The following is an 11133-nucleotide window of genomic DNA, read 5'->3' on the forward strand; positions in this document are numbered from 1 at the left end:
AAGTGTCTGAAACTAGTTTGTTTAAAAACAAAGGAAAATGCCAACCTATACTACAAGTCTAAAAGACTACAACCATATAAATATCCACGTGATATTTATTATATAAATAATTACAATACTATTGTACTATTGCTTTATTTTTTATGAATTGGATAAAAGATTATAGTACTTTATCTGTTTCTTTTTACTTGGAACCGTTTGACTTTCATGCTTGCTAACGCATAAGTTCAATCATTAATAACTTAAATTACTGATAGTTATAAAAAGTAGATATTTACAAAATATTTTTTGAGACAAATCTAACAAGATCCCACATGAATATGTTTTTCCTTAAGTATAAGTTATCAAAGATGAATTAAGTAGAGTTGGTAAATAGTGTAAAAGTCAAATTGTTGCAAGTAAAAAGAAACAGAGAAAGTATTAAATAATGGCTTATACACCCACTTCTTCTTGTTCCTTATATTCTCCAAAATTTTTGAGAGATTGTGAGAATCGTGACAATGACTTTTCTCGAAGATACATTATGACTTTTGCACTAGATACCATATTTTAAAATTAATATACTTACCTTTTTTATTTATTAGTTACAACTAAACGCAAATTCTTGGAAAAGATGGTCTCACGTTAGTCTTAATGTGAGACCAGTCTAATCCAAGAGATATATGTTTTTCAAAAACGGGTTGCGTCTCACAAATTCTCATGATAATATTTTTGGCGAATTAGTTAATATTTTTGGCGAATTAGTTAAATAAATTAGCACAATAGGTTAGAGCTGATAATCTATATATAGACTTACATTATTTTTTAGTTAACATATCCAGTATATTAGTTAGTGTTGTTCTATAATTAGGGTCTGTTCTCCCCAACATATTTTCAGTTCAGTTCAGTTTCATTCTTTTATAACCATTTTGTTAAATATTATTATGTTGGTATAATTTATTTTACTAATTACTCTTATTTTCATTATTATTTATTTTTATATCATTATTATTATTATTATTATTATTATTATTATTATTATTATTATTATTATTTCTATATATTATTTTGTTTATTATAGCTTTACTCATTATTATTATGTTGGTATAATTTATTTTCGCATGATCCGAGTATAAAATAATCAATGTAGTTGTACTTGATGAGCATTGTTATTCTATAATTGGTTTTGTATTAAGACTTTGGTTATACTTGCATCAGTATTTTTGTAGACTTCTTGCAGTACCTGTCTTGCATCTTCATTATCTTGACTTTTGAGAATGAGATTGTAGAATAACTTTCTTGCGATTTTGTATCGCCATGGGGTTACGTTGTTTGTAAGTGCTCCAGAGATTTCTATATTCATTACTCTTTTCCACACTTCGCTGTTTGCAAATCTAGTCCACCTTTTGCACATGTACTTATATTATGTGGTGTTGTTATGATTATACAAATAAAATGCATTATAATTTGATTTTTATGGTATAACTAATATATTTTAGCGCTTAACTAATATAGTTCACCGCTTAACTAATGTACTTCAACACTTAACTAATTCATCCAGAAATAATTCAAGGCTAGCATAGCTAATATGTTCAAGCGCTTAACTAATTTCGGTGCTGGTCTGATGCACGTGCGTGATGTCAGCATGACATGAACTGGTCTCACTTTAACACTAACATGAGACAGTCTCTTCAAAAACAGACTTTTTTTTTTTTTGACAAGAAACACATAGAATTGTATTACTCATGAAATTTATCAGCAGATACAAGGCTTGCAATTTCAGAAGGGTAATCTTCCAACCACACTAATAACCCCTCTGATTGATTGCTGAGTTTTGCTAAACAATGAGCAACTGAATTACCTAACCTCCTAACATGGGAAAAGGAGATATGAGAGCATTTAACTGCGTACTGCCTGATGTCTCTGATAATACTACCAAACTGAGATGGCTCAGCCGTGCCATCTTTAAGACTTTTATAGAGGCGCCAATTGTCTACTTCCAGCACCAAGTTCACGAAGCCAGCCTCCAGAGCTAGTTTTATACCATTGCGAGCACTCAGCGCTTCAGCAAGCGCTACATCAGTGATGCCATTCATTCTGTCGCACATGGCCATCATCACATCCCCTCGAAACACACACTACACTTCCCAACCCAATTTGATTCCCACCAAACATAGCAGCATCCGAGTTAAGCTTATACACTCCTTCCATCGGGGCAGTCCATCGCGCCACATAATTGAGACTTCCCACCCTTCGCTCAACTGCATCATTTATTCTCCCTAACTCCAGCATCCCTTGCACAGCCTTCTCAATGATCACCCGAGGCTCACGCAACACTCCCTCAAACACCCAAGCGTTTCTTCCTATCCAAATGCTCCAACATAGCAGCCAAAACAATGCCCACACCATCTTCTTTTTTACTCAATTCAAGTGAAGCCACCCAATCACGGACCGTCCTCCTTTCACCTTCGTAACATCAAGTCTGAGTGGTGAAAGATACCACACCTACAGCTAATGTCGCAAAACATCATCATATGCTCTAGGGACTCAGCTGCCTCCCCACTCGGGCACGTTTGGTCTAGATTCATCCCTCTTTTAACCAGATTTAACCGCACCGGAACTCCGCTATGAATAACTTTCCATTCGAACATCTTTATTTTTGGCGGAATTTTGAGAGACCACAACCGCTTCCACATTTGCTGATTCGCACTTGATGACGACGTTGGTTTTTTCTTGCGCTCAGCACTCATTTCTATGTAATACGCACTCCTAACAGTGAAGTGCCCCGAAGTTGTATGCTTCCACATCCACGAGTCAGCCATATCGTGCATAGCCAAGGGTATTTTCTTGATGGCTTGAGCTTCCCATGGGTTGAAATGGCTTTCTAAAATATCGTCTTTCCATCTCCCTTCTGAACATAGATCACTAACAAAGTAAGGGTCATGATCATTTATCGATTCATTCTCACGAGGAAGGAGTCTAGAGTTCTCCGGGCTAGGCACACGGTCTCATACGTGTCCTTACCATTGCACGACCACCTTACACACTCCTTTCAACAAAACATCTTTAGCTGAGCATATAGATCTCCATGTAAAACTGGCGTTTGAGTTGATATTGGCATCAAGGAAATTTCTCGAGGGGAAATATTTACCTTTTAGGACCCGAGCCATCAGAGACTCCGGCATTAAAAGAAGCCGCCATGCCTGCTTTGCGAGAAGAGCACGATTAAATACATCGAAATTTCTAATGCCGAGGCCTCCCTCTTTTTTTGGTAAAAACATTTTCTCCCACGCTACCCACGCCATCTTCTTTTCTTCGTTTTGCTGGCCCCAAAAGAAACTTCGACACATTTTCTCAATCCCATCAAGGATGCATTTCGTAATACGGAAACATTGCATTGCATACGTTGGGATTGCCTGAGCTACAACTTTTATTAACACCTCTCTTCCAGCTTGAGCTAAACATTTACCTTTCCATCCTTTCAACCTCTTCCAGACACGATCCTGAATAACTTGAAAAACTCTTTTCTTTGAACTTCCTATAAAAGTAGGAAGGCCCAAATACTTGTCATGTCCCTCAACTGCCTTAAAAGCTAACTTCATCTGAAGCATATTAATCTTGTCCAGCTCAATATTTTGGCTATAGAACATCTCCGATTTTTCCATATTCAGTTTCTGACCAGACGCAGTTTCATAGGTAGAGAGGACATCAAGAACATTATCCACCTCTTCTTCCGTGGCTCTGATAAAAAGTAAGCTGTCATGTGCAAAAAATAAATGAGAAATAGGGCTCACTCTTCTCCCAATTTTTACACCATGAATTAGCTTCTTTTTTTCCGCATCTCTAAAAAGAGTAGACAATCCTTCAGCACACAGGACAAAAAGAAACGGAGATAATGGATCTCCTTGTCTGAGCCCCCTAGAAGGAGTGAAGCTCCGTGAAGGTTGACCGTTAACCAACACAGAAAATGTAGCAGAAGAAACACACTTCATCACCAGTTGGACATATCCTCTAGGGAAGCCTAATTTTAACATCATCTTTTCTAAGAAACCCCATTCAACTCGATCATAAGCTTTGCTCATGTCCAGTTTCAACCCCAAAAAACCTTTTTTGCCCGTCTTTTTTTTTCTTAAAAAGTGAAAACACTCATACACCACTAAAACGTTGTCTGTAATTAGCCTTCCTGGCACAAAACCATTCTGGCTCTCATGAATCACATCAGGCAAAACATGCTTCATTCTATTAGCAAGGACTTTCGACACCAATTTATATAAAACATTACACAAACTTATCGGACGGAAATCTATAGGGGACTCACATTGTTGTTTTTTAGGAATTAGAACTAGATGGGTATGATTTACAGCACCAATATCATCAATGTTATTCAAAAACAGCATAACTTTATCAATCACATCTTCCCCAATTATATTCCAAAAAGATTGGTAAAAAAGGGCATTCATACCATCCGGCCCGGGGGCTTTATTTGGGTGCATTTGTGAGAGCGCAAAAATTACTTCTTCTCTCCGAAACGGTGCTGCCAGCATAGTCACCATATCCTCACTCACCATTTTTTCGACCAAGTCCACCACCGGGTCTGTCTCACCACCTGGGTTTGAACGAAAAAGATTGTCGAAATAGTTGACAAAACATTCTGCAATCTCATCCTCGTCTTCAAAAATAGTCCCCGCTTCGTTTTTAATACGCTGCACTCGGTTTCTTTTTTCTCGTTGATTGGCCTTCTGATGGAAGAAAGAAGTATTTTTATCGCCACATGTTATCCAGTCCTGTCTACTACGTTCATGCCAGTAGACCTCCTCTCTACGTTCTAATTCTTCCATTCTAATATCAGTAGCCCTCATTCTCTCCACCACATCCACAGTAGGCTCCTGTTCCATCAACTCCTTCATTTGTTGTTGGCACCTCCGAATCTCCTTTGCTGTATTTCCAAAAGTTTTTTTACTCCACATGGCCAGTTGGTTCGCGGTTCTAGCTAAATTATGGTTGGCGTCTTCACCCTTATTCCAAGCCTTCATCACCACATTCTCACTCTCATCCTCCCTGAGCCACATAGCCTCAAATCTAAATTGCTTCGTCTTTGTTCGTCTTCCATCTCGTCCAACACAACCTTTAACTTCGAGTATCAATGGGACATGATCCGATTTTCTTTTAGGTAAATGTGTAACATGCGACCCCGAAAATTTCATCTTCCATGCCTCATTAGCAAAAAACCGATCGAGACGCTCTTGAACATTAGCATCTCCACCACGGTTGTTAGTCCATGTGAATTCATACCTAGCAAAACCCATATCATGAAGGTGACACGCATCAACCGCACGCCACAAAATTTCAGCTTCATGTACCTTGAAATCATCTCCCCCTTTTTTCTCATGAGCCATCAGCATAAGGTTAAAATCTCCCCCACAAACCCAAGGTAACGAATTCCCTCTCGCCAGGGCTTCCATCAATGCACCAGTTTTCACCTTATTTTCCTCTTTCGGAAATCCATGTATACCTGTGAAACGCCACTCAGTTCCGTCCGTTTCAATCACTCTAACATCAATATGATTTTGGGAGAAAGTGGTAACATGAATATCTACTTCTTGTTTCCAGCATAAAACAAGACCCCCCCTTCTCTTCCTCCCTTCCCCTTCACAATCAACTACAATCATTCTGTCAATTTTAAGCTTTTTCCTAACACTCTCCATTTCACTTTGTTTCAGTTTTGTTTCAGATAAGAAAACAATATGAGGATTTTCAGAGGAGAGTAATCTCCTCAAAGCACTCACTGCAGAGGGGCTCCCCATCCCTCTGCAGTTCCATGATAAGATGTATGTCATTGACCATCGAGAGCCCTATCAGTGGGGCCCGCCACTTGTTCAGCATTTAACATAATTCCTCCCGCCAAGTTACTTAAAGGATCAATACCCACCTTCTTTAATGTGCGCATCTCTTCCATTTCCATCTCGTCAAGACCAATAGTATTCACCTCACGAAAAGTTCTTTTTTGTCCTACCTGTTGAAAGCACTCCCCCTTTTGTTTGTTCACTTTTATCTCCTTTCGCTTCCACGTCTTTCCTTTTTTCTTATCAGCATGCTTCTCTACAGCCTCCTTATTTCGCATAGATATATCACCCCCAGTAGCCTCCTCCTCCCCTAGCTTATTTCCTTCTCCAGCAATTATTTCCACATTGACTTCCTCCTGCCTTACTCCTCCCCCCTGAGCTACTTCATTATGAGGAAAAAATTTCCTACTTCCTGCCCCTTCGTCACACAAATCCCAAGTAGACATCCTCTCCACCACCTCAAACACATTCCCACCTTGCTTGCTCTCTTGCTGTGGCTTTCGTTTGGTAATAAAAAGAGCTTTTGCGCAGGAGCTTCCCCCCTCCCTCTCCCGGTCATGATCTCTTGTATCACCTATCTTCCACGGAGACGCTTTTAACCATCCTCCATACTTCACTTCCTGAACAGTATCATCATCGTCCCCATCACAATCCTTAGTGCCATGACCAACCAATCCACAGAAAAAGCAGTAGAGAGGGGGCCTCTCATATTTCACATCAAAATTCTCCTCACTGCCATTCTTCATCTTAACTCGAACCTGTGGTACTAAAGGTTTCCGCACATCATGTAATACTCTAAGCCCATCGCCCCCGTGTGATCCATCTTGACAAAGGTGCCAATTTTATCACCAATAGCTTTCATATTCATACTATTTAGTCTACCTTTAAACGGAAGGTTATAGACCCTAGCCCAGATTGGGAACTCAAACAAAGGTATATCCGAGGGTTTACACTGTCCTTTAATGTCATTCATGAGAATAATATGCCTGTCAAAATGCCACGGTTGTCCATCTAGAACTCGTTGTTTGTCTCGCCAGTGGTGAAATTGGAAGACATATAAGTTCTTACCCGTACTTCTGAAATCAACATCATGTTTAGGTTGCCATATATTTTTCATAGTAGAGATAAAGGCAGCCTGATTAATATGCCGCTTCGTCCATATTCGACCAACCAACCCTAACTCCATTCTAGCATCTTCCTCGTCTGAAGCATCATCGACCCATTCAATCGGATCGCTGTCGCTTATTTTTTCGCGTTCCATTATGGAAGCCCTAACTCCCTCGTCTCTCTTTTGTGTCTTCGTCACTATTTCAGTTGACTCCTCATGATGAGAGGAATCAAAATCAGTATTGTTTTCCGTAGTCATAATTCAGTGCTCTGAAATCTCGAGCAAACTCGAGAAGCGCCCGTCAATGGGAACCCTAGAGAACAGTCTCTAACAAACCCTCCCAAGGAAACCTAGAGGGGACTCTTTTTCATACTTGACTAATAGATTATCAAAAAAAAAAAAAAAAAACAGACTTACAACTAAATGGTTTGCCACACATAGAGTTTTAGAAGCATATGATAAACAAGGTAAATAAACAAGTTAAATTTTCCAATCACTCCTTTTAGGCTCTGTTTTTTTTTTTTTTTTTGCTGAATTGATAAAAATTCAATTCAATTTAGTTCAGTTTGTTTCAGTTCAGTATAGTTAATCTCCTCTCATATATAATTTTCATTCATTTCAGTTCTGTTCACTTCAGTTTATTTCAGTTCAGTTCAAGCCAAAAAAAAAAAAAATAGAGCCTTACTGTTGCATTCATTTTATGATTGAGGGACTATTAGCTTTTTATAATTTTTAATAATGAATTGTTAGACAGGTAAGTGGCAAGAGTTGTACTTTGGCAAATATAAAAGTCAAAATACTGCAATTTTTAAAAAATAGGGAAATTATACAGATAACTTTCAAACAACAAGTTGACTAATTTTTAACACAAACAGAGGAGTTGCATTCGTTTATTACTAGTTTTTGTGTGCGAGAATACGTAGATTTTTTTTAGGGGATGTTGAAAACTAAATTAATTGTTAATTATATATAATAAATTAGGGATTTTTGAGTTGTTGGTTTTCTTTTTGTAATGCTTTTTTTCTTAAATCTTTTTTTACTTTTTTTTAATTAAGTAGCAGGTAGTTTCTTTTTTACTTGTTTAATTAAAGTAAGTAGTTACTCCCTTTTCTTTTTTTTTTTTCTATTTTTTAGAATACAAATATGATTAAAAGCCACAAGGGTTGGCAAACATCAACCATTATAAGACATAATCTTTTATGAATTACGACAAACGAAACAAGAAAAGTAATGGAACAAGCAAGTCAAAGAAGTAAACAAATTATAACATTTTAGACAACCTTTGAACGAGTTTTTGTTCTCAACTCATCCAGGAAGGCTACTAAGTTAGTCTGAGATGAACCACCACTTTGAACAGATCTTCTAGCACCTTCACTGAGCTCCTTCGCCCTCCGTTTCATCTCCGCCGCGCTTTCGCCATCATCCATTAACAATCGGACAGCAAGCTCCACTTTCTCTCTGCTTATAATCTCTTTTCCAGCTTCATCTACATTGCACCATACAGTCACTCCTACAGCAACTCCAATCTTAAGCACATCCACCACCAACCTCTCATTGTAAAACTGCTCGGCAAACAATGGCCATGTTATTAGTGGTATTCCACCAATGCTAACTGCTTCTAGTATCGTGTTCCACCCACAATGTGTTACCATTCCTCCTATAGCTTGGTGCTCTAAGATAGACAACTGTGGTGCCCAATCTTCTATTATCAACCCCTTGTTACTTTTCTCCACTTTTTTCCTGAATTCTTCAATTGAAAAATAACCTTCATTATCTTCCTCCATTGTTTCATCTTCTTTCTTTTTCCTTACGACCCAAATGAAGTCATGAGCCGAGGCTTCTAACCCTGCTGCAATCTCTCGGAGCTGATGATCTGGGAATCGAGTCAAGCTACCAAAGCTAACATACAACACTGAGTTGGGTTTCTTTTGATCTAACCATTTGAGGCAATCCTTCCAAAAAGAAGACTCCACCTTCTCTTCTTTGCGGTTAACCCTAAGACAATGAGGGCCAATGTTCCAAATCTTAAGGCCTGTTAATTTGTAGTAATACTCTTCATACTCCTTTTCCTGATCACAAAAGGTGTTAGACAACACCCCATAGCACTTGAGCTCGGCCTCTCGAACCGCTTCAATTAAACGGGTATACTGGCTTGGAACACGAACCCATTGAGGGAGTTGGGATTTCTTCATCTCTATTTTATGAGGTAAAGAAGGGATTAGCAATGTATCATCATCCTTTTCTACTAACTCATGTGGTGCATAATGGAGTGTAACACTGTATGCACAACATTTATTAAAGATGCTAGAGTGATGAACTACCCTTGGGACTTGGATTTCAAGGGCTAAATCCGAAGTCCAAGGAAAAAACATGTCGGAAATAATGCAATCTAGAGGTAATAGTTGTTTTATCAAATCTTCAGTTGGTTTACGAAGCATAGAAATGGCGTGATATAGATTGGCTCTCATCTCATTAGAGGTTGCAGAGCGGAAGTTTTCGACGCCGGCATCAGGGCCTACAGATGGCCTTTGTAAGTTGAGGGTATGGACTGTCATAGGTGGGTTGTTGCCGGAGGTTTCAAATATATGTGCGTTTCCTGGGGTGGTGATAATGTGGCATTCAACACCATGAGAAGCTAAAGTTATGGCAAGGTCTGCCATATAAAGCATGTGGCCTGGTGTTGGAAATGGGAGGAAGATGAATTTCAATGGACTTTCACTTTCCGACTCCATCTTTTTTGTTGATTTTATGTTTTCAGCAGGTCAGTGTACGTTGTCGAGATTTATATGCAGTTGAAAAGATGCTGGTCCAGCGTCTTTATTTCAACCATTATGGCTCGCTGGTCCAGCATCTTTTCAACCATGGCTCGCTGGTCCAGCGTCTTTATTTCAACCATTATGGCTCGCTGGTCTAGCATCTTTTCAACCATTGCTCCTCGTGGCTCTCGTTCACGGGACCCTATATATCTCTATTATATAAGGGAAGTGGGGGAACAATAATGTCCTTTTTTGAAATGCCTATTTTGCCCCCCTTCCCTTTCTAAATTACAAATTCACTTACAAATCAAAGGGGGCTTAAAAAAAATACCAAAAATATAATTATAACAATCACTCACAAGTCAACTAAAATCATAAAATTGCATGATTTGCGTTATGCAAATCAATAAAAAGAGGAAGCTTTACAAAAACATAAAAATTCACTTACAAACTACTCCCTCCGTCCCAATTTATTTGCTACAAGCACTTTTTCACAAAGACCAAGGAGGGAGTGGGGACCATTGACATTAATGGAATTAACAAAAAAACAAATAGGTAAATTGTGGGACCTATGTATTATATATGGAAACATTTACAAAATCAAGAAGGGAGTGATGACAAATTTGTAAATAAAGTGTGGGACCTATGTACTATATATGAAAATATTTGCAAATGTAGCAAATAAATTGAGACACCCCTAAATGGCAAAATGTAGCAAATAAATTGGGACGAAGGGAGTACAACCTATGAAAAAATTGACTTGAAATCAAAATGTCCACTTTCTTACAATTTATGAAATACTGTACTTAATTCAAAAATCAAGTAAAAAATTATAATATTAAAAATCATAAATAAATTCAATAAAATTTCTATTTTGTTCATAGAATTTAACTTTGAAAAGTAAAAAAAAAAAAAAAAAAAGAATGGTGAGAGACTTAAGTGACAGAAACGAAACCGATCAAATTTTGCAACTAAAAACAATTATACTTCGTATGTCTAATGTTCAAATTGTGAATCTTATGCCGAAGAAAATCGAGTTTCTGTTTCGAAAAAAATTCAAGCACGCATCGCGTGCAAAAAATTCTAGTATATATAATGTCATGCTGCCACATATACTCTCCTCTTCCCAACACAATCAAATGAGACATTAAGAAATAAACATATTTATTTCAAGACTCAAACTGATAGGAATATATATTTAGCGGCAAGTTTCCTTGTAGACAATATTCTTTGTATAGAGATTTCCTATTATGTACACATATATATATTATAAAGTCATGAATGAGAAGGCAAGCTTTTTACCCTAATATTATTCTTCACATGGTATCAGAGCCCTAAATATTTTTTTTCTCTCTCGCTTTCGCCGTTTATATCACGCCGCCGCCGTCTCATGGCCGGCGACAAAGAATCCGGCGAGTCTTCCTCTTCTAAACTCGATATTACTAGC

The 11133-nt window shown here is 37.9% G+C and overlaps 1 protein-coding gene across 1 annotated transcript; it reads right to left on the minus strand.

Annotated features, from left to right (window-relative positions):
• Positions 1-8201: 8201 nt before the first annotated feature.
• LOC125498467 (soyasapogenol B glucuronide galactosyltransferase-like) lies at positions 8202-9662 on the minus strand. Its single transcript, XM_048646678.1, has one exon. The coding sequence runs from the start codon at positions 9660-9662 to the stop codon at positions 8202-8204; it is 1461 nt and encodes a 486-aa protein (XP_048502635.1).
• Between the last annotated feature and the right edge of the window lie 1471 nt (positions 9663-11133).

The sequence above is a fragment of the Beta vulgaris genome, chromosome 6, assembly GCF_026745355.1.
Source record: "Beta vulgaris subsp. vulgaris cultivar EL10 chromosome 6, EL10.2, whole genome shotgun sequence".
Taxonomy (NCBI): domain Eukaryota; kingdom Viridiplantae; phylum Streptophyta; class Magnoliopsida; order Caryophyllales; family Amaranthaceae; genus Beta; species Beta vulgaris.

Bases quoted from the DNA above. Each gene is read 5' to 3' on its own strand.
- LOC125498467 (XM_048646678.1), bottom strand. From the start codon at position 9,662: ATGGAGTCGGAAAGTGAAAGTCCATTGAAATTCATCTTCCTCCCATTT.